The 22,812-nt window shown below is 41.8% G+C and overlaps 1 protein-coding gene across 1 annotated transcript; it reads right to left on the reverse strand.

The window, feature by feature from the left end:
- Positions 1–1,048: 1,048 nt before the first annotated feature.
- LOC116333101 (lysine-specific demethylase 4A) lies at positions 1,049–22,434 on the reverse strand. Its single transcript, XM_031756252.2, has 22 exons — positions 22,308–22,434; positions 19,803–19,967; positions 18,986–19,161; positions 18,775–18,889; positions 17,868–18,061; positions 17,517–17,566; positions 17,165–17,268; positions 16,844–16,981; positions 16,498–16,733; positions 15,694–15,968; positions 14,703–15,121; positions 13,682–13,781; positions 13,336–13,520; positions 11,585–11,789; positions 11,005–11,081; positions 9,497–9,552; positions 8,735–8,843; positions 6,869–7,057; positions 6,586–6,756; positions 5,437–5,556; positions 4,953–5,045; positions 1,049–4,845 (listed from the first exon to the last, which is right to left on the reverse strand). Exons 2-22 carry the CDS (start codon positions 19,938–19,940, stop codon positions 4,705–4,707), a joined length of 3,291 nt encoding a protein of 1,096 aa, XP_031612112.1. The 5' UTR covers positions 19,941–19,967; positions 22,308–22,434; the 3' UTR covers positions 1,049–4,704.
- Between the last annotated feature and the right edge of the window lie 378 nt (positions 22,435–22,812).

The following is a 22,812-nucleotide window of genomic DNA, read 5'->3' on the forward strand; positions in this document are numbered from 1 at the left end:
ACATCGAGGAACAAACCTAAACAACTGTGCAAAACAGCACCAATAAAAAGGTTAAAAAAATTTACAAACCTGTAAATAAATAAAATTTGTAAAATATATACACCTTTCAGAGGTGAAGAAGTGTTGGCTTAAAATAGGCTGGTTTCCATCAAGTTTTATGAAACTGAGTTCAGATTCACTGGCCTTCTGTGTGTTACAAACACACCACTGTTTGAGAGTGAGCGGGTGTCTGAGGTAGCAGAAGGCTGGCAGCGGGGTTTTTCTCCACCAGGGACCTGAGTGAAAGCAGTGCTGAGTCTCAGGTTGGATGAATGAGCAGTAATTATATATCATAAATAATAGTAAAACCAAAAAACCAAAAACGTAAGTATTGTTCCCTCATGCGGGGTATTTGCACACAGGTGGAGCGCAGCACCTATTCTGTCACATGGATTCAGACCTGACTGGACGCAACATTGAGCAGTTACACCCTCTTGTGGTTCAAGTTGGTATTACATGAAAGTGCCCCTGTAACACCAAATCTGATGAGCTGCAATCTCACTCACACTGAGCACCTTTAAACATATGTTGATATAATATGACATGCCAGCATGTTTTGCACTCTTACACGTCTGAGTTTTAATTTAGTATTTTCTAATTAGTAATTTTATTTGACTTGGCTTTTTAGTTTACCAGTGCGGCTATTACACTATAATACAATATTCAAAATACTAGCCTTTAGTTTTGGTTTTTTGCTTTTTTTCAAAAATCTAGTTTTTAGTCAACTATAATAACCAGGCTCTGATATTAACATAAGCTTCCTTACATTACAGGACAGGAACCTGCCCGAGGACCTTCAGGTTTTAAGATTTGAGTCTGAAATTAAGTGAAAGTTGTTGGGTCATCCGATGGTTCAGCAAAAAGACAGTTAAATCTGCAAACTCAGAGATGAGTATTGGGGGCGATTTGTGACAGAAGGATAGCAGCAAGAGTGAACGGGAAGTCTTACATTTAGTAATGAAACAGTAAACTAAATTACATGGATAAGATCAAGACAGACAACTGGCGCTTAAGCAGAATTCTTTACTGAAACGAACACATGACTTTTTACAAAATGTTTCAATGATAATCTGGAAGTTTTTTCATATTTTCCTTCAAGAGGAGACGGCGAGAGTGGACAGCGTCTCTCCTGTGTCGACAGGTAACATCTTAAAATGACATTTACACAGAACAGCTTTAACAAAACAACAACAAAATAGAATTAAAAAAATCCCCCTCCCAACTCGCTCAGGTAAAACTCTTTTGATAGTTTCTGAATAAAATAAATTCATTCTGCAGCGGACTGATGGAGACGGACTCTGTGACACCTGAGGCTCGGCCGGGAGGAGGAGGGGAGCACACAATCCGTAAGACATCTTATAAATGTACAATTAACATTCTAAAACATTTTAACAAATTTAGCACACAGCTGTTCAAATGTCCTCGCAAATTTAAATAAAAGTGCAAAGCACAGTTTTCAGTAGGAGAGAGAGGAAACAAAGCGCATTAAAAATCCAAATGGACTCTTTAAAATTCATCTATATAGTGTAGAAAAAATAGAACATACATCGTCAACCTCGATGGCTGCAGGGTCACTGCAGACTCTTATTAATGCAGAGGCTGCTTTCTCAAAGCACCTTTAATAAATAGGCAGGTAAAAACAATGAAAAAGCGAATTTTAGTTCTGCTAAATGTAAAGGAATGCAGTTAATGACAAGGAAGCAATTTCAGTGGATTAAATGGCACCGCTCCCAAAGAGAAATATGTCATCAATTTCTGTATCCCTGTAGCCGGGAATGCTGGGAAAAGTTACAGGGAGATTCTTTCAGACAGCCTCAAAGTGTGCAGTAAAATCCTCTGAAATATTACACATATTAGTCTTTTCCACATATATACTTGGTCGTGTTGCTTAAGTATATTTATTGATCAATTTAAGCATTTAATGTATTTTCTTGCCACCTGTACCGGGACAGTCCTCTCGCCCTTATTATAAGAAATTCAGCTGCTAATGTTCATCTTGTTTTGCCCTTCCTGACGGCTTCACAGGTCGGGTCGTTGTTGTACTAAATATCAGTGCGCTGCTCCTCCAGAGAGGATGTCATCCTGCTGGACAGACTCCAGCTTTGCTGTTGGACTGCAGCTGCTGATGCTAACGGTTGTTCTGGTCTGGAGATCTACTGCAAGCTGAAGGGACACCAGAACCAGTAGAAGGAGTATGGGTCCATCTGCCACTACATCAAGCTCACTGAGGATGTTAGAGCTGAACAAGGACTACCAGCTGCAGTCCAATGAAACTCAAGTCCATCCACAGGAAGAGGCTCTTTGGAGAATCAACAGATTTCACTGATCTGTTATTTATTTGTCCCCAAGTACTTGTAGTGGAAAATATTTTGTTTACTGCTGTTACTGAACACAAAACGCCATAAAAATACTCACTATGTGTCTAAAACCCATCTAATCAGATTATGAGTCATCTGATCAGAGTAAAAATATAGGTTATTGACAGTTTATAAATGATAGATTTAAGGCAAAGTTTTTGTTGGTCTTAGTTGTTTTTAAGTACCAATTAAGTATCAGTACAGAAACTCGGGCGTTCAAGCTGCATTACAGATAAACACTGAGGTTGCTGTTTAAAATAATCTCCTTGTAACAAGACCATTTGAAACAGAGGTGATCAGAGTGTCAGTTGGACTGAACACCAGTTCAGATGTGCTGTAAGGTTTGCCAATGAAGAGTAACTGTGTAACCTGCACTGTGGCTTCATAGACGTGTTTTTATTGGGGCTGTGTTGGTGGCTTTTGGATTTTTCCATTACTGGCAAATTTAAATCTCCAACTCTGCGAATCATTTACATCTATGGGTCGCAAATGGAAGAAGAGCAAACAATTGGCTAGTTTAGCTTGGTAATGAGTGATGAATGAAATTATGCAAAAGTGTAGCCCCGAGTACTAAAATCTGGCAGTCAGCGAGGTCTGACTACCTGCTTGTGAAAGTGAACATTTGCCCTGAAGCCTCAGGTTTCTGTCACAGATCAACAGTTTCTCTAAAGGGTTTTAAACCTTTAAAAATACCATCAGGACAGCTTGAAGAAGCTTCTAAGGTTAGGAGCTGTCCTGACTCTTCAACATCACTCTTGCATCTTTGAAATGCTATTTAAGGAAACAAATGGTTTCCTCTGTGACCACAATCTGTAGTAGGACATGAGTCTCACAAGCTGGAAGTCTGACGGTTTGTGGCTGGACAACTTGCAAATTTTTACGAAGTTGATCCACTTTTAGTGAAGTAGGCGGTCCTGTTTATTCTGTAACACGACGGTGCTGGCTCCTGCTGCGTCTAAGTAATCAAAGTTGTGTTAAATTAGATTATGGCAGTATTTCAGTCTAACCTCCTCAAAGTTTGAAACCCGGCAAGTTTCGGGGTAAAGTTTTTAAAAGCTCAAACAATTAACCAACTAATCTTTGAGTAACTGGTAAAAAAAAGTTAATTCAGCTCTTACATCTGACACCTTAAATAATTAACAATCCTTAACTGTAAACTTTAAGATTTTTGATGTCTCTCTGTGCGTTTCCACTGCTGCAGGTAACAGCAGGTGTAAGCCGTCCAGCTGATTCTACACCAGTGAAAATACAATCGTTTTGCAATAGTTTCAATTGCAACTTCAACTCTAAATACAAAACCCCCTAAAGAAGCTGCTGCTGTCAGCAAATATGGAAGATTTCTGCATTTAATGCTAAACATCTCCATAAATGATGTTTAAGAAGGGAAGATACTGTCTGTCTTTAAAAAGATGCTCGTTCTTAGTTTGAGCAGGAAGTGCTGAGCCTCCCCCGGAGTCTTTGCTCAGAAGTACCAAACATGACGTAGCAGTAACTGCGGTAATATTTCTGTGAAGGAAATCTTGGCGTGCACATGTAGCACTAGCTCCTTCCACACGCACTTCCTTAGCAAGTCCAACTTTTGGAACAATTGAGTGTTTTGGTTTTTCTCTAGTGTAGAGAAGAGTACTGGACCAGTGGAAAACCGGGTACAGAGGTCAAACACAGACGGGATCTGGCGTGTTTGTTCCTGCACTACAAAACAGTCGAGTGTAGGGTAACAAATCATACCCTCAAGTGTTATCGGTGAAATTTAAGAGTGAAAATTTTGGATAATGCTGGTAGTTTCAGACATTCAGAAACTGTAAATACAAGCGTATAAAAAGTAGCTGAGCTGTTACTTGCCGGGCTCCGTGTATCACAGGCACTAATGGTAGAAGGACAGAAATGAAATAAAGCTGAGAGTTTGCTTTAAACGTAGATTAACACTAAGGTGGCTGAAATGTTTAGAGCAGATTGAAAACCTCTTTTTTTTTTTTTTTTTTTTTAAATTGACATCTCTGTGTCAAAATGCTACTTGACTGATGTAATGCCTTTTTGTATTGCTTCCTTCTGATGCGTGCTGCTGGGCTTGGATTCGGCCCGCCTGTGGACTCGTATGGAAAAAACTGAATTAAACAATACTGCCGTCTCCTCGACTTACAGACAGGAGAGTAAAAAAGAGAACAGTCCAAAGCGGGTCCTGAAGGAAGTCATCTGGAGCTACACTCTCTCTGCGGCTAGCTGCTAAGTTAAGGTACAGTGAGCACAGTTCAGTCTGTCAGTGCTGCTGGTGAGTGGGTGGGGAAGGAACAGGAACAGGAAGTGGCCGTTACTCCATGATGGCTCTGTAAATCACAGGCTCGATGTAGTCCCCCCTGTAACGGGAGTTGATTACTCTCTGTCTCTTTGACTCCTGAATGATTTCCTTCTCCTCGAAGATCCCGTCGAACCTCATGTCCGATGCTTTCGACTGTAAAGAGATGCTACTGTCACTGAAAGTGCTTCTTTATATTTATAAACTTCAAGTTCCAAATAAACTGAAAGGAAAACTGAATGGGACAGACGGGGAGAACGTACCAGTCTGGTTTTAACTCTCTTGGGGAGTTCTTCATCCAGACTGTAGACATCATCTCTCTTGGCTGTTAGTTGTGATCCGTCCTCAAATTCCACCTGCAGTCCAGAAACATTGAACATTGAGTCAGGACACAAACAGACTAAAAACATTAGTCTTTGCAATCTGCTGCTGATTTACTAGAAGTTTCCAGGAACAGCCAGAAGATGACTGAACATGCAGTCTTGAAATTTGGGAGTAAGCTGAGCAGGTGACTCATTGTATGTGAAGCTGTAAAGCATTTTGATTTGTTACTACCCGGTCCAACTTATTCTGAAAATATTCCCCAATCCAGCCAGAAACATGTGGCATGAAGGAGATGAGCTCGCCTATGAACGCATCCTTCCTTACTGAAAGTCAAAAATGGTTTCTGCCTGCGTTACTGATATTATATGCTGCTGAGTTTTTTCTTTATATCATTAAAAACGGGGAAAGAAAAAAAAATCTTACCAGGTACATTTGAATGACATGAGCTGCCACAAACTTGGCCCCGTACACCAGGCCGTCCGTCCATCTCACCTGAACCACCTCACCCTGCGGTGGTGGTCCAAGCTGAGCGCAGTCTCGGCTCTAACAGGCAAAAAACAAATGAAGTTCAAAGAAAATTGAAAGAAGGATAAATATCTGATGCAAGCTGCATGAAATATGTCAGTGTCAGCTCTTGTCGCGTTCTTATGCTCGGGTCAAGTATGAAGCACCAAATTATGTTTGGACTACTCCTGAGGCAGCAGTACACCAGGAACTGCTGTGTAAAATGACTGTTTTGGTCAAAGGTGTGTGGTGGCTTTAAGGAGAGCACAGGTGGATAAACTGTCTGACAGCAGCGCCAAGCTGTGAAAATATCCTAAATATAGTGCAGGGTTAAAGCGCTGCTGTCTGGGTCGGCTGCTATCTACTGCAGTGAAACACACGCTGTGGATAATTCAGGCTCTACATGCATTTACATGTCTGAAGCAAACACATGTTACCTTTGACATACAGCACAGTTTGCTTCATATTCATGTCCAGATACCAGCTTTAACAGTTCCCTCTGAACTTCCATCCTTCCATTTCCACAGGCTAACAAGGAGGCTGCCTAGCATCTTCATCATCTTCATCATCTTCATGACCACACCACTGTATTACACCGGCATCAGACATTTCTGAATTTGTAAGGTTTAAACAGTTTTAGCTTTGCCAGTTTTAAGCTAAAACTGTTAGCTAATCTCTCCTATTCACAGTTTTGACACTGAGCATGTTACTGCCAACTAACTGCTGTACAAAGTTGACATCTTACACAATATATGGACATGTACTGGGTCCCATTGCCACATGCAACCTGCCTTTACAAACATCTGTGAACGAGCCAACGGCTCACTGGCTCTGAGCGTGGTACTGTAATGGGACACCATCGCTGCAGCAAGTCAGGCTGTGAAGAGGCAGGTTCAGCCTCTCCACACCAGCAGGCAGTTTATTTGGAGACAGCTGATCAACATTTCCTCACATTAAGTTTAACTTATTTAAATTCTGTGTGGTCTCCTTTATTAAAGATCTGAGAGTATGTTTAACCACTTTGTGTTCTTTGTAAAATGAAAAGATGTAGAAGGCAGTGGAACGTACCACGATGTCCTCGGGGAAAAGGTTATCGCTAAAAGAACCATCATCAAAGTTGACCTCATAGAACGTCTCTTTGGACAGCTGCACCACGTCACACTGGTAGTAGCGCCCATTCTTGTGCTTGCATATGACCTTCTGTCCCACGGTCAGCTCGTGCATGGCTGCCTTATTGCGCTGTCAAAGGGGAAAAACAAAGTATTTTTATGCTTGCGACTGCAAACGGCTTCATAAATCAGATATTTGGGAAAGTTTGGGATGAAAAAAAAGAAGTTGTTTTTTTTTTTACCTCAATCTGAGCGGGACCTTTGTGTCGACAGCAGGTAACGTGTACCACAAACGGCCATTCATCTGGTTGCATCAGTACCCCGGCGGCCTGTGCACAGGTGGGGTGATAGGCGGTGGGGCAGCGCCCATGAGAGCACTGCACGCAACAGCCAGACGCCTTCTTCATCCGCTTTTTACAGTAGTAACATTTCTGTTTGAAGTGAAAGAAAATTAGTTTTAGTCTATGAAATTATTTTTTTATTTACAAAACCTCAAGCAACAGACTTCCCTCATATCATGTACTAAACGTACCTGGTAACTCATCTCTAAAATCTTCTCTCTTCTTTTCACACATTTCCATTTCAGACATAAGAACAAACAGTTACGGCCACATTAGGGACACTGTTGTGTCACTAGAAGCTAGCTTGTAGTTGCTATTTAACAGTTGGAACTGCCTGCAATTATGCCATAAAATTAGTGCCCCCTAGTGTCTTTGTTCACATAATATCCTAAAAATCAGTAAATTGGTGTGATGACAAAGAGACGCTGAGCAAGTGACATGAAAGCACTACTACCAACATACAGAATTCATCTTATGTGCCATCATTTTAGGAGCTACACTGTCAGGAAATGTAAAATTACAGGAAATCTAAGATATTTTAACATCTTTAGAGTTTAAACCGTAACACAGCTGTTTTTCTGCTTTCCCGAACAACTGTATTGTATCTACCTGCATCATGACTGTGGCGGGGCGTGGTCTGCAGTGCCGCTGCAGGGGAGGTGGCCACACCTGAGCAGCATCCGCAATCACACTTCGCCAGTTTAAAGTCTGTACTGGGTCCTGTCTGTTGTCATTGTTGTTAGTGTGGACAGGTCTGCCGTGGATTGTTTACAGTGGTGCCAAAATCCAGGACGGCGGCCCAGTACCAGGCCAGCCAGGAGAGGAGCTGGCCCAAATGGTGACCACGTGGAGGGAGCAGGTGGCAACAACGGGAAGAACTCCAGGACCAGATCAAGCACCAGAGGCAGGCAGCTTAGACTGGGTGCTGGCTGATGCCACCCACACCCGCGACCCTCGACTGTGTGGGAGTGCACCCGCGCCGGCCCCCAGAGTGAGACCAGCCAACCTGTCTCTGCACCTGTACCCACTTCTTGGGAGGAGCGGCTGGTGCCCGGCAGGAGCCCAACCCCGTTGCTTCTCCCCGGAGGAGGGTAGCCAAGCAACCTCCACCCCCACCACCTACCCAGCTGGGGCCAGAGGATGAGGTGCACGAGGGACCTCACCCGCCGGAGATGGAGGTTGGGGCGTGCAAGGGTCCTGCTAAGCCCGAAGTCAGCATGCTGGCCAGACCGGCCTCACCTCCACCAGAGGCCAACCCGTCTGGGAGCCTTGGCTCACGGCCACGCCTACTGCATCGCCACCTCCAGACCCACCTCGTCACCAGCGCCGATGGATATGCGGGCGACCACCTGGACTGACACCTCCCTGTCACTGGGCCAGAGTCCGGACGCACCTGAGCGACATCCGCAATCACAGCTCGCCAGCTGAAAGTCTGTACTGGGTCCTGAAATGCTTCTAATCACAGTCTGTAGCAGATGACTACATAAAGAATCCAATGTCACTTTTTAGTGTTATCTCTTCAGAACAGCAGTGTTTCTTCTGTAACTAATGATAAACTGATGTCATTTGTGTAGTGGAAGTGTTAAACATGTGAACTACAGGAGCACTGGTGATTTCAGCTTCTCTCTCTGTTCATACAAAGTGGCGATTATTTGTACGTGCTGGGTATCTTTGTTTTGTTCACGTTGTTTGTTTGGAGGCCGTACTTTCCCTCTAATTAGCAGCTTTCAGGCTCTAATTTCCTTCTTCGTAAAAATGTGAACTTACCAGTTTGAATCTCTGCAGAGGGATCCCACTCAAGTCCACAGGACTTCTTTCTGTGATGTTGACAAAGCGCGCCTCCAGCACAGCGACCGCACACAGCACGTGTACCCACCTGCAACACATAAACACACCCCCACAAACAGGTCACACCTGACCACAGGCAGCATCAATTTGATGTTGTTTGTTTTCCTCATCTGTTTTTATGGTTCTAATTATCCAGGCAAAGATACAGCAAAATGAATCAGATGGCAGGGGAGTCAATTTTGTACGCATCATCACACAAAACAATGAAGTCAAGTCCATTACTGAATCACACCCACGTTTCCCCACACACACTTTACTTGCAGGCCGTCTAGATATAATAAGGGCCACCAGGCACCAAGATAGCAATTCATTTTAACATTTTAATGTTTTCTGTTTTAAATAACCGTCTCACAGATCGACAGAATCCCCACCCGATTTACTCAAGAATAATCTTTCAGTTCCTGCTAACATGCAAGCTCGTATCCTTCCAATTTCATGATTTCCTACCACCTGGCTTCTTGGTCAGATCACTATTGTGCAGGCCCTCAATTATATTCACCTACTTCCGGAGACAGAGATCTCATGTGGCTGTTAAATGACCCAAGACACTTAGCTACCCGCTGTATTATCCTTTCACAGAAAGAGATGGAAAAAACCCACCACAAAAACAAAAGAGGATTTCTGCACCACATGCTCACCGAGCAGATGTGCTCACTCACTAATGTATCTTAAATGACTTACTTGTTATTGTTGGCTTTCTGCAAAGCTCCGCCCCTCAATGAACACAGGCAGCAATTCTAAAAAAAAACAAAAAACCCAGAGAGAGCGAGATGATCAAAATGATGAAAATACAAAACATTAGGCAGTTAACATCTAAACATGGATTTAATAAATCCATGTTTAAGGGCCAACATCTATGATGTGGTTGGAAATATCAAACACAATGTGTTTGATCTAAAAGTTTATTCAAACATGTGGGAGGTAAAATTAGGGAGCCAGTGGATCTGTTTAAGTTCTTCACTGTCACATTACAGTTTAAGTATTCGTCTTTTACGTATTAATGAACATCTGTTACAGTCAAGTCATATTAAGTTCAGACCGTTGTGATTAAGCCTGCCTGCACTGGTTTCAGATTCTGTCACAGCAGAGCTCAAGAAAAGGTGAAAACCTGAAAATTACTGCACACACACTTCTTTCTCTCTGTGATGAATTTTTGAAACACAAATTTATTTTCTACACTGTGATAAACGTGGCAGTTAATACAGTGTTTAATCACATGATCAAACATGACAACCATACATTTAGGCAGAAATATTTCAATCCTGATGAATAAATAACAAATACTCCATCTCCCTCTATCTATCTATATAGATATCTATATATCGTCCCTGCCTGGGGACGTCTCCAATATCTACATTGATGGTGAAACAAGTAGTAGCTCAGTTCCAACAGATTGATGAGGTACAACACACATGCTGTGGCAATGGGGAGCCAGGATGACAGGTCAGGGGAGATATCACCCCAAACCCCCTGAAAGCAGTCAAGCTGATTGACTGCTTTATTCTTGTGTATGTATATATGTATATAATATATATGCACACACACACACACACACACACACACACACACACACACACACACACACACACATATATATGTATCCTTTCTTCATCCAGTAACCCTGCAGTACAAAAGTATTACAGTATAAATTTAATGGACGCAAAGCCTTTGAGTTTATATTTATAATAATGTGTTTCATGCAGTGTGCATTATCAAGATGTAAGCTAATTATAAAGTGATGTAGCATTTAATGCATCTGATTGTTTTACGCAAGTAATCTTTTCCTTGTAACCCCAAAACGTATCAAATGATCCGCCTACAAGTTGTAAAAGTGACATTTTTTTTCTAACAGAAAGTTCTTGTTCTTTAAAGCAACGACTCTCTGGTGCAGCAAACAGGTAACTGTAAAAGAATCTATCACGTCTACTAAATTCATATAATTCAACACCCTTAAAAAAAAAAAAAACCCAAAAAACCCCACTCCACGTTAACGTTGCACAATAATGGTGCAAATAGTGATTGTGTAACATATCGTTTCATGATGTGGAATGTGGGACTTGTGAAGAACCAGGCATGGACAGTTCCACTTTCAGACGCCATTAGGAAACAAATCCCTTGACTACCAGCTGGATTCATGCTAACTTGCACGGCTCGATAAAGAGTAAAAACAGCCACAATTATTGACCGACCTCAGTCATGGCGTTGGCCTTGCAGCGTGCACACTTCCACTCCTTGCTCACACTGGCTGGATCGACACCGTAACAGGCTGGAAGATAGAAATGCAAACTTTGAGACGTTAGTGAAACACTGAAGAACCACGAAAAGCTTTAATGATTCATAGTAAAACACTTCTGTTCTAATAACATGATTAATGACTGATGATGTGATAAATGCTGTGTATGAAATGTCCTCTGTTTTGTTTGGTCTTTGCATCGGTTCAAACTAGTAATGAAATGGTTACTCAGTAAAAGATATTGACTTCATATTCTATGTTGTTCTTTGAATTTAATTCCTTGTTGTTATTTCTTTCCTTCTCTGGTCATTTTGATAAACACTATTTTGAAACAAAAAATTCTTTCTTCTTCTCGAGGACAAGCTGAAACATCATTTCTGTGCATAGTAGTCACACTTTAAGACTCATTTTAAGGCAGGAAAGGCCTCTGATGAAAACACTAGATGGAAATATGTCAAACAAGGCTAGGTTAGATATAAACTAACACTCCGACTTGAAGAGTATGTGTGTGTGCAGGCGCACATGCGTGTACTGACATGCATGAACTCTCACGCTGCACTGTGAGCAGCTGATGAGGAGACTGGTTCCATCTTCTTCCAGACGAGGAGTGACCGGTTGCTCTTCACACTCAGCGTCGTCCTCTGTGGTGGTGGTGAAACACATCTCAGGAATCAGAGGTTTGGTTCGCATCCGCTCCCCGGCCACCACGACGTGCGTGTCGATGCTGTTCGCACATTCAGTCTGACAGCAGTCACAGCAAACACAAACACATGCGGACTCTGTTAAAAGTTGCTGTTTGTCTCTCAAAATACACAATTTACTGCTTTCATTTTCAGCCACAAAGGTTTTAACGCTCCATAATCTTACGCGCCCTGATTAGCTGTCAAAAATACTATTTTTGGAGTCGCTCCATATTCAAACCTGATTATGATCAATCAAACAGTCACATACTAAGGTACAGCGCTAATATTAGCAGACTGGAAACCATTGTTGAAGATGAGATGTTTGTAGAATGAAAGAAGGGAAAATAGTTGAGGAAAATGGTAAATATAGATGATATGACACGACATTCAGTCTATGAATGGAATGTTTGAAGATGACGGACTTTTGTTTAACATGGAAAATCTGGAGTCTATTCAAGTTTCCACAAACGACCATAAAGAGGATTAATGCCAAGTACTAGGGTTCAGCAACTGGACGAATATATCGACTACCAACGACAGGCTGAGCCCATCGGCGATCGTTTTTACAAGAGCGATTCACTTATTTATTTGCCAATGAGTAAGTTTGCTAATAATGATGGAGCTAATAGAAGCAGTCAACAGGAAAAAAAAAATAATAGCGCTGTTTTAACAGCACCCTCTTTCTTCTGCGAGCAAACGCCCCCTCCTCAGAGCGTGCCCAGATGCTTGCTGATGGAGAAGCTGGTGACAGCCTAGCATACTCAGCCGGATGGTGGACACGTGCATGCTCATGTAAGTTAGTCGTGTTTGAGTCCTATACGTCTGCACAAGCGGCACACTGCTTTGGTTACATCCTGAGGTTTACCTCGTTCATCCCAAATGAGCAACTTTATATTTTTTAGTGCTGTCAAGTCAAAGTCAAAATCCCTGAAATGTCTCTGTCAATGCATTTCGGCAGTTTGTCCAAAGTTTGTTCATTCTGCGCTCCAGATGGGTTGAGCACGTTAAAAATTTTAATCGTGATGACTGCGTTAACGCTGACAGCCCTAATTTTGGGGGAAATTAGTTCGTCCATGTTTGGACTTCTGTGTTGTAAACGGGCAAATCAGTCCGTGCATGATTACATTGCCCATCAAAAAGTCTGCGCATGCGCAAATGTATCGCCCATCGTTGATTATTGGACTGACGATTGTCGGTTGGAAAATTTTTACATATCGCCCAAACCTACCAAATACATTCATTTAATTCATGTAGATGCAGTTTGGCAAATGAAGTTGCCGTGAGGCTGGATTTACTTGGAAATGTCACTTAAAATTCTGCTTCCACTAATTTGTTGGATTAATGAGTGATGTACTCTGATGTATCAGACGATACAGTCTGGACCAATTAAAACAGTGTAAACTTCCCATGATGCAACAGGATCTGTTTGTTCTCATAAAAATCCCTTTTAGCAAACCTCACCTGTGTTTTTGTATCATATTGTTGGCTTATCTTACCAAAGAACATTATATTACTTGTATGTTCAGATGCTGCTGGGGCCGGTACCATATCTGGTTTTGTCTTGGTGGACTGGTGAGGAGCACGTCTGCTCTGCCGCTAATTACCTGGTGGTACGTGTGGAAGAGCAAACAGATGGAGCAGTATGGAGGTTTGGAGCCTATTCGCTGGTTGTACTCCCTCTCTTTCTTCAGGTTGGGTGGCCTGCTCTGCCACAGGTGAGCCAGAGGCTTGGCCCAGCCCTCTCCCTCCACACCCCCTGCCTCCACTGGGGGCGGCTCTTCTGGAGTCTCTGAGGCACAAAAAGCAAAGACAACACATTTAGCTAAAATAGCATTAGCATTAGTTTCGCTAATCTAATTCTGTTATAGGCTTTGAAGTCATGGGTGGGTTAATTACCTCTAAAATATAAACTACATACAGATAATGGGACCTTAAAGTGTTCAGACACACCTTCATCACTCATGCCGTCTTTTATGAGTGGATGGTGTCCTGGAAGCTGCCCAAGGTCAGTCTCAAACTCTCGAACTCCTGCCATCACTTTTGCCACCTGCTGGAGAGAAACAGCATTTTCAAAAGACCACACAGGTAGTTTGCAATTTATCATGTTTGCACCATATATGCATCATTCTCCTCAAGATTCATCATTTTGGGGTGTTTTTCCTACAATAACATCTCAGCATGAAAGTAAAACAGGCTTACACATCACTAGATGACTAGACTGGGCTGCACCAGAATTCTTAGTTAGCGATGTTCTAGTCAGGGGTGCACATAAGTGGTCCACAGGTGCGCATTCGCTGTCAAAATAAAAGACGTGCACCAGATAAGAAGTTGCAACGCGCGTTTGCGTACATAAGATTTTCTGGAGCAGGACAGACATTTGTTTCGAACTCTTAAAGATGTCGAAGAAGCTCCTTTAAGCAATTACTTTGGTGTTCCTCCACCTCCAAAGAAATGTCAGAAGGAGTCCGAACCGCCAAAGAAGCGCGTATTCTTGGAAAAGTGGTTGCAGGAGGTGAGCTGGCTTCAAACAAATGATGAACGCACAGAGATGTGGTGCAGAATATGCCGTGAAAATCCCACTCTAACGGACAAAAACAGAGCCTGTTATATGTACGCAAACACGCGCTGCAACTTCTTATCTGGTGCGCGTCTTTTATTTTGACAGCAAATGCGCACCTGCAGACCACTTACGTGCACCCCTGGTTATAGTCATATTAGTCAGTTAAAGTAACTGTTCACGTTTTGTGGACAAAGCCTGTAAACTACTGAATTTGATGTACTGCCGTTATTCAATGTTCAAAGTTGTGGAAAGTAGCAAAGAGTGTTGATGACTGCATGTATGCATTTGGACAAACACACGAACCAAAGACTGGAGAAAATGTTTAGAACAGTATAAAGATCACACATCTTAGAATAACAAGGCCATAAAAGTTCAAAAACTATTGCAATGGTCTATAAATGGGTAACTTACAATGTTAAATATATGTCCACTCACTGCTTTGCCAACACGACTGTTGTCCTCCTCAGTTTCATGGTCGCTATCCTCACTCTTCTTCTCCTCTCTGGACAGCACTTCTCCGTCTCCGTAGTCTCCTTTGGCATAGCTGTGGACGTGCAGGACGTCTGCGGGACTCAGCGTCCTCTGAAACACTTTGCTGCAGCTGTTGCCCAGTGGAGGCTCCTCGCTTCCACCGGTCTCCTCAGCGCCCAGAGAAACCACCTGGTTCTCGGTGGTCTCAGAAGCAGAGACGTCCATAGCCACCACGCAGTTCTTCTCTTTTTTCAGCGGACTTCGTCTGTTCGACGTTTTCTTGACATTGGCTTTGGACTGAGATTTAGACTGGGGTTTGGTCCCTTTCTCTTTCTTCACCTCCTTGACTTTCACTGTGTCTGAAAGAGATTCATTGAGATATAAAGACTAGCACTTTGCCCCCAAACTTTTACAGGACATTTGTTCAATGTGCCACAGAAATCTTCACTTTATTTCACATATTGACAAGGTGACGATCTAAAATAAATATCAACTTTTTAGCCCAAAATCAACTCTGAGCCTTTTGTGAGCTCTTCTGTGTTTTATGTTCCTCCTGTGCTGGACAGGTAGCATGTGACCACATTCACGTGACTTTTGATATGCAGCTACTACTTCAGTTGCGTGTAGTTAGACCTTTAAAGGACTTTCACAGAATATGATTTTGTGGGGCTAAATCAGTGATGAGTCAGTCATTAAATTAAAAAAGCTTCAGACCATCAGGTGCATAAATCATTTGAGTGTTGATTTGTGTAAAACTATCTGTTTTCTCTATTTTATTTGCAATGCATCAAAGCATGAAAAAAGAGAAGGCATCTGATTATTTTAAGACCAGAGTACCAAAGGTCAAAGAGGTCAAGAAATATAATTACCCCGCCACGGCAAAGAAAACCAACAACAACAAAAAACTTGCTCCGTGTCAAGTGTGAGGTACCTTTTTCTGCCTTGCTGGTCACTTTAGTTGGAGACTCCTTACGTGACAGCTTGGCCTTCTTTGGCTCCACCTCCACCTCCTTTGGCTCCACCTTCACCTCATTTGGCTCCACCTTCACCTCATTTGGCTCCACCTCCACCTCCTTTGGCTCCACCTCCTTCACTGGCAGCTCAGGTTTGACATCTTCAGAAGCTTTGACATCTTCAGAAGCTTTGACAGCTTCAGAAGCTTTGACAGCTTCAAGCTGACGTTTTGTCCCAGTTTGAGGCTCTGGACTGATACGTGGGAGAGCAAATCGAAGACATGTTGGACAGGACTCAAAACTAAACCCTGTTTCTCAAAGACTGCCGAGAACAAACGAACAACTCAGAGTGAGGCTGACATGTGAGAGCAAATCACAGAATCTGTCACAGACTCTGCTCAATCACTTCTGGCAGAGTCTAAAGAGATTTGTGTCAGTGCTGCTCCTCTGAGTGGAGACAGAATCACCTCTGTACTGAAAACAGTCTGAATCACTGTAATCTTTAAGCCGAATGAGAACATTTGCAAATCTGCACTGACTCAAATTTTCACCTTTACGGTGGATGCATGTTTTAATTAAATTAATTAGCTTTAGCTGATTATTCTTATCAATGTTAGTGTGCAATTTTTATTGTACATAAAATGGGTTTATATGCCATATAAATAGTTTGGGTAAAGATTTTATGAGCATTTAACAATGATTTATTACGACCGGTTCACATCCGTATCAGAAAATTCAGTGAATATAGTAGCAGTGGGTTAGTAGTGACTATAAATCCAGACCTTTTGTCCTCCTGGACAGGAGTGTTGGGCTCCTCGGGTGGTACCTCAGCGGGACTCTCCTTTGAAGGTTCGATCTTTTTGTCTTCTTTCAGAAACTCTGCGGCCTCTGGCGTGGGCTTGGAGTGGTCGATGGGAGCGTTGTCTTTCCCTGCCTTCCACAGCTTGTAACGTTCAGGTTGAAACTTGCGTACAAATACGTCCATGGAGATCTTCACCATGTCCTGCCGGCATGAACACTGAGAGGAAAACGCTCTTTTAACACACTACATATTGATAAGAATTCACTTCACTATAAATAAACTAGCTGTGGAATTACACTCAGTGCCGTTCAAACGTCTTTATGTACCAGCGTTGCTTGTTTGCCGTAATCAATCCATCGTTGAGTGGCAAAATTAGTTGACTCGGCGCAGTTGAAGCCGTGGTTGAAACCAGCGTGATAACCAAATGGGAACGTCACAATGAACTGCCCGGCCTCCTGAGTGACCTGAATCGAGAACACAGATCAGTATAAGATGAATGTTTTATTTTGAAAGTATCCACTCATTTCTTATCTGATCATTATCACTATTTAATCATGACGTTTTTTTCTGCTTATCTGTGAAGCATTTTCCTGTTGATCACCATTTGGTGTTGCATGTAAGACAACGCAAATTAAATAAAAGATTACCTTTTCAAATGGTATGCCATATTTTTTCAGGATGAATGGGGAAATTAAAGTCATCTTGTGGCGCAGGAAGGCTTCACAGCCCTGGACGTTACCTGGAAAGAAACCTGGAAATACAGGATTTCATCACCAGTGATGCATTTGGGCCTCTTCGGCTGTTTTTATTTAAATGGATTTTGTGTAAAACAGTTACGTGGGATATGTAAACATCACTGCTGTTATAGTCTCTGGGGTACTTCCTGAGTGTACACTGGACTTCCCCTTTCATACATCTACGCATAATAAGCTGAAGTGACTTCAGGCATCGACTCTGATCAAGCAGCTTAAAGACAAAAATAAGGGTTTTATCACCTACCCTTGGCGAGCCTTTCCAGCCGTTTTCCATGCTCTGGTGGGACGACATACCTAAGAAGTTACAAAAGTACAGAAATACTGAAAATGATTGTGATGTTTACATCAGAGTCAAAAATGCCTGCTCCAATCTGTGGATGACATCTCTGCTTTACTTTAAGTAATAACTACATAAACAGAAAATCTCAACAATAACTGAATGTTTTCAACAGTAAATAAACAAACAAAGACATTTTAAAAAGATTTTTCTAAACTGGCTGCCCTGCCCAGCTGACTCTTCTATTAAATACGAAAACTAGATGTGTGTGTTAATATTCATTCGTTAAACAAAGGTGATGTTCGTCAGTGACCCTACCAGGACTTTGGCTCTCCAAAGTGCAGGTAGTTGATGCTATATAGATCCATGTCTTCTGTGTGCCACGCAAAAGCGCTCTTCCACATCCCAAAGTACAGGTACGGCGTGTTGACACCCTTGATCTTGATGCCACTCTCATTCTCCACAATGTCCAGGATAGTGTTGAGGTGACCAATGTTCCATTCAGTCACATCCTGCAGAGGAAGGATTCACACAGGCTGCAAGTCAGGACGACTAACTGTATGTGTGAAACTGATTTACCTTTAACTGATCAGGAAAACTAGGAATGAAGAGAGATTTTTGAGTTTGTGAACATAAAAGTGAGACATCTCTCTTTTTTAACCTATCTATGAGAACAGCTGCATCCCAATTTATCAATTTAGTAGTCCTTGCTTTTGATTTGAAGATTCAGTCATTGGTAACAAGCTAGCTCCGGTGTATAATATGTGGTTGTATTTTCCTATCAGTTTGCCTCATTTGTATCCACATGTTTCTCCACAGATTCTCTCTTTCCATGACAGATTACAATTTGTTGGATCTCAGCTGGGAACGGTAATCTTTCTGATCTTGGAGTGCCAGACTAGTCCGAATCTGCAACAGGTAGAGCTGCTTCATTTGCTGTTACTCTGAGCTCACCGAGGCTGCAGAACAGAACAGAGACTAGAGACTGCAGTCAAGACACTGAACTTGAAGATATGTGCTGGAAGAGAGGTTCTCTAGAGAGCCAGCTGATTCTATCGCTCAATAATTTATCACAAATACTCAGTTATAACACTGGCAGAGGAGGAACGTGTAAACTACGTTTTTTTAACAACCCAACTCATCTACCACAAACAGAATCCAAATCTGTGAGTGTTTTTTTTAAAGATGTATTTAAGTTACATGTATGCAGCCTATCACCACTCACTGGATCATATAGCGTTCCGCTGACATCAGCACCGTAAAGTGGGGGGTTAAAGGTCAGGTTCTTCCAAAACTTCCTCTCCAGCTCGTCAAAATCAACGTATCGTGGACTGCAGAATCTGCAGAGAGAGATATTGTCAGATATTCAGAGAAGACTGAGCAGAGGTCATAGTCGCCGAAACCCATTCATGCAAAGTTTCATTGAGTAAACTGACTTGTCCATGTTAGAGGTCTTGCGGAAATCATGAACAGTCATCGGCTTCTTTTGGATGTTGTACTGTGTGAATAGTCCTGACTGGCCGGTAACCACCTGCTGGATGGGAGCGGGAATCACCAGGTCATCGATATCATCATAAGTCTTTCTGGGCTTCCAGCCTTTAGGAGGAATAACCTGCAAGTAGCACAGATGAGAGAAACTCAGGGCAAAAGCAAAAGGAAAATACTGAATTTCTGGCATTAGTATCACACTAAATTTCTCACCCTTTTTACATATTATTATTGATATTATTATTATTTAAAATACATTCATCTTCCTTTAAACATATTTCAACAAACAGATACAGTTGTGTGTATGTAACGATGACACAGGAAGTACGGCTATGAATCAGTGCAACATAACAGTAAGTTATGTTATTTTAATGAGTGACTTTATAGGCATGTTACCTTTAAATAACAGCACAGGAGTCTCAGACTCTTAGATCTACCTCTTCAGAACATTTATGTCAACACAAATGTTATAAGTGACTATTTAAGGCAACTAAAAAGATGATAAAACTCTGACTATTTCAGCGTTGAACACGATCAGTTAACCTAACTTCCTGTTAGGTTTATTTTTTCACACCAACAGCAAACTTTCAGATGCGATCCTCTAAGCACTAATGAACAGGAAACGGTTGTCTTCTGACTTGTCTCACTGAAAAAGACTTTGTGTGTTTGGTTCAAAAGTCTTTTAACAGCTGTGGTACAAAGAAATTAGCAGTGTTCTCTCTGCTCTGCTAAACAAAAAGTGACGAAAAGACAGAAGCCACTTACTTTTGCCATCCCAGCTCTGTGCGCTCCTTGTGACTCCATAAAGGCAATGTAACGTCCAAAGTCCTTGAACTCTTCTTTGGAGGGGGTGAAGGTCATTACCCTGCAGCCCACACTTTGGGCTGGCGTGTCTGTGGTCATCTTGGGAGTCTTATTGTGACCTCAACTCTGGAAAACATAAACACCATTATGAGAACATCTTTTGTCTGTTTGCCTGACAGTTAAGCATACACTCAGACAATGCAGCACACTTAGCATCAATGGACAGCATCTGTGGGAGCGTACTAGGAGTAACTCAGTTTCTTTGTTGTGACTTGCCTTTAGCTGATGTTGCTCTTTATTAACGTTAGTTACTATGTATTTTTTTTTATCATGTGCTCTACATTCATATACACACAAAGTGAAAATCTGCACAGCCTGTCAGTTAAGTACAGGAAACCATTGAAGCATCCTCTCTCATATATTCTAACTGATCTGCCGCAGTGATCACAAACACCACAATCAGTGACATTTACCAGATATCAACCATCTCCACAGGTTCACGGTTCCTCTTTTAAGTCTGTGACCACGTCTGAACAGCTCTGTGCCATTTAACAGACTTAACTGATCATCTCAAACACACTGCCAGGTGATAAAACCAGAACATCATTTTTTTTAATACAAACTTGGAAAAAAAACAACTTAAACTTAGCAAGTTGAAAAAAGATTTTGTAAAGAAGAAGATCACTCTGTGTCACTTTAGAGCCATTTTCACGTTTACATTACAAAGACTGATGTTTTCTATGATAACACCTAAAACCTTCTGAAATCAGCACACGGGAACAAAGCTGCTCAATTACAGCAAAAAACATAACGATCAATTATTTACCATGATAAGTCATTAACTTGGCAAATATCCAGTTTTTATGGTGTTTTAAAAATTTGTCTTTGTTTATAGGTGATACCCTTTAACTTTAAAGAAAAGTCAATTAAAAAAAACAATATAAATACATAAAAAAAAGTCAAGCTCACAGGGACTGACTGTTGCCTGAGTAGTGGGTGTTTTGACCACAAAGGCCGTTTAGCAAGAGCAACTGCCAATACCTGCTGGCCCACAGCTTCCACAGTGGGATATCTCTGGGTGCAGACAAGGCCTAAAAGAGGCCCAGACAGCAGCAGACTCACACACCTCAGGAGAGATGCTTGGTCTGGCCAGAGAGAACTATGTAGAGCTGAAGCTAACAACCAACCAAAAGCTTTCAAATATAAACACACACAAACATTAATGATGCTACAGATCCTTTCTGCAACTTTTACTTCTGAAAATATTGCGTTGACCTGAGGTTGTATCTGGTCTCATTTTACTACAAAGACAAAACAAAATCTTCAAATGAGTACGAAAAAATGTGTAATCTTATTCTGACTAGCTTGTTTTCATAACTGTTAAATGCCATAATCATAACTCAAATTAAAATCTCTACACAGGATGTCATAAACCACAATCTCACAGCAGTGCTGGGCACTACAGTCTCAACAAAGGCACCAAGCCCACACCCAGTAACAATTAGCACTTTGCAGCATTTAAACTAGAAATAAATGCTTATTTGAGACTTGTCGTGATAATTAATTATATCAACAAACACAGTTTTGGACATATCACCAACTATAGCAAGCATCACAGGAATAACTTCTGTGATGTTACATTCTTGTCTGCTTGTGAACACTTTCCTGTCCTTATGAAACATGTAAACCTCTCTTCTCAGACAAAAGCACTCCCAGCAAAACATCCACCAGGGACCAGAACATAAACACACGGATCCCAAACACCACCTACAGCCTAGTTTCAGGTTTGTGAATTCAAAAGAAAAAAAAAGTTAACCAAGCCTCCACCTTTAGTAATAATACACAATACACTATATTCGATTAGTTTATTCCTTAACAGAATAATAACGTAAACTCCCGAAGTAATTAGTTTAACTAAACAATGTGTATCACAAAAATCGATTTCCGATTACACACATACTCAACTTTTAGCTAAAGGCAACACTGCACTCTGTCTTAACGGACTTTACTGGAAGACTCGGAGATCCACTGTGATTGGACACAGTCCCGACTCAGTCTTATCTTGGGCATGTGATTGGCTCAGCAGAACGTCACTCACACGCCGTAGCCCACTTACAGCGCATCTCCTCGGAAAAATATTTAGCTAGTCCGCTAGCTAACATGCTATCTGCAACATAGCTTGTTCTGCGACCCGAGAATTAAAAGTTAAGTCAACAAAAAACAAAAACACCCTAATGTTCAAAAGTAGCCACTAAGTAGCCAACATTTACGGAAAGCGCAGATCGTACCGTGAAAACTGGTAGAAGTTAATAGCATAAGTGTGCTGCGGACTCGGAGATCTGACAGCTGCTAACCAACTAGCAAACATGGCTTGTTGCTCACCGTTAGTTTCTCATGCACAAACTTAACAGTTATTTCTGCTCCCCTCAAAGTGAGCCGCTTCACAAGTGACAAACTTTAACTTACACACGCTGAAATGAAGGGGAGTTGTTTTCTCTCCGATTACAGGTAACAGAGTTGCAATACGGACAACATCAGTCCGGCTAGAAAAGACAGTCCTCCATTATTACAGTCACGCATGCCCAGTGTGTGTTTGTTTACACAGCGCATATGAAGGCGGGGCTTCCATAGTCTCCCAGCTAATCACAACGCCCTGTGTTTCCAGACCACGCCTCCCGCTGTTCTGATTACAGAGAGCTCAGCTGATGAAGCACCTGTTTCCCACTCGGAGATATTAAAAGTAAATTGAAGAGATTCTGATGTGTTATTTTAATATCAAGGTTGTGAGAGGCCAGCAGCTTTTTTATGTTCATTTTTTCACATTTGTATTGTGGATAAACCTTTGGCCTTTGATGGTAAACTGATGAGAACCAGATTGTGAGGCAAGAAGCCACTGGGTAGGCTTCCACTGCTCTGAGATCAGTTACAGTCTGTGTTTTGTGTGGAAATACAACTAGCATTAGTAAGTAAA

This window comes from Oreochromis aureus, linkage group 15, assembly GCF_013358895.1.
Source record: "Oreochromis aureus strain Israel breed Guangdong linkage group 15, ZZ_aureus, whole genome shotgun sequence".
NCBI lineage: Eukaryota > Metazoa > Chordata > Actinopteri > Cichliformes > Cichlidae > Oreochromis > Oreochromis aureus.

Bases quoted from the DNA above. Each gene is read 5' to 3' on its own strand.
- LOC116333101 (XM_031756252.2), bottom strand. From the start codon at position 19,940: ATGACCACAGACACGCCAGCCCAAAGTGTGGGCTGCAGGGTAATGACC. The intron at 15,969-16,497 runs GTCTGGATTTAT...CCCACGTATCAG, and splicing joins CCTGTCCAGGAGGACAAAAG to TCCAGAGCCTCAAACTGGGA. The intron at 13,521-13,681 runs GTGTGTCTGAAC...TTTGTGCCTCAG, and splicing joins AGACGGCATGAGTGATGAAG to AGACTCCAGAAGAGCCGCCC.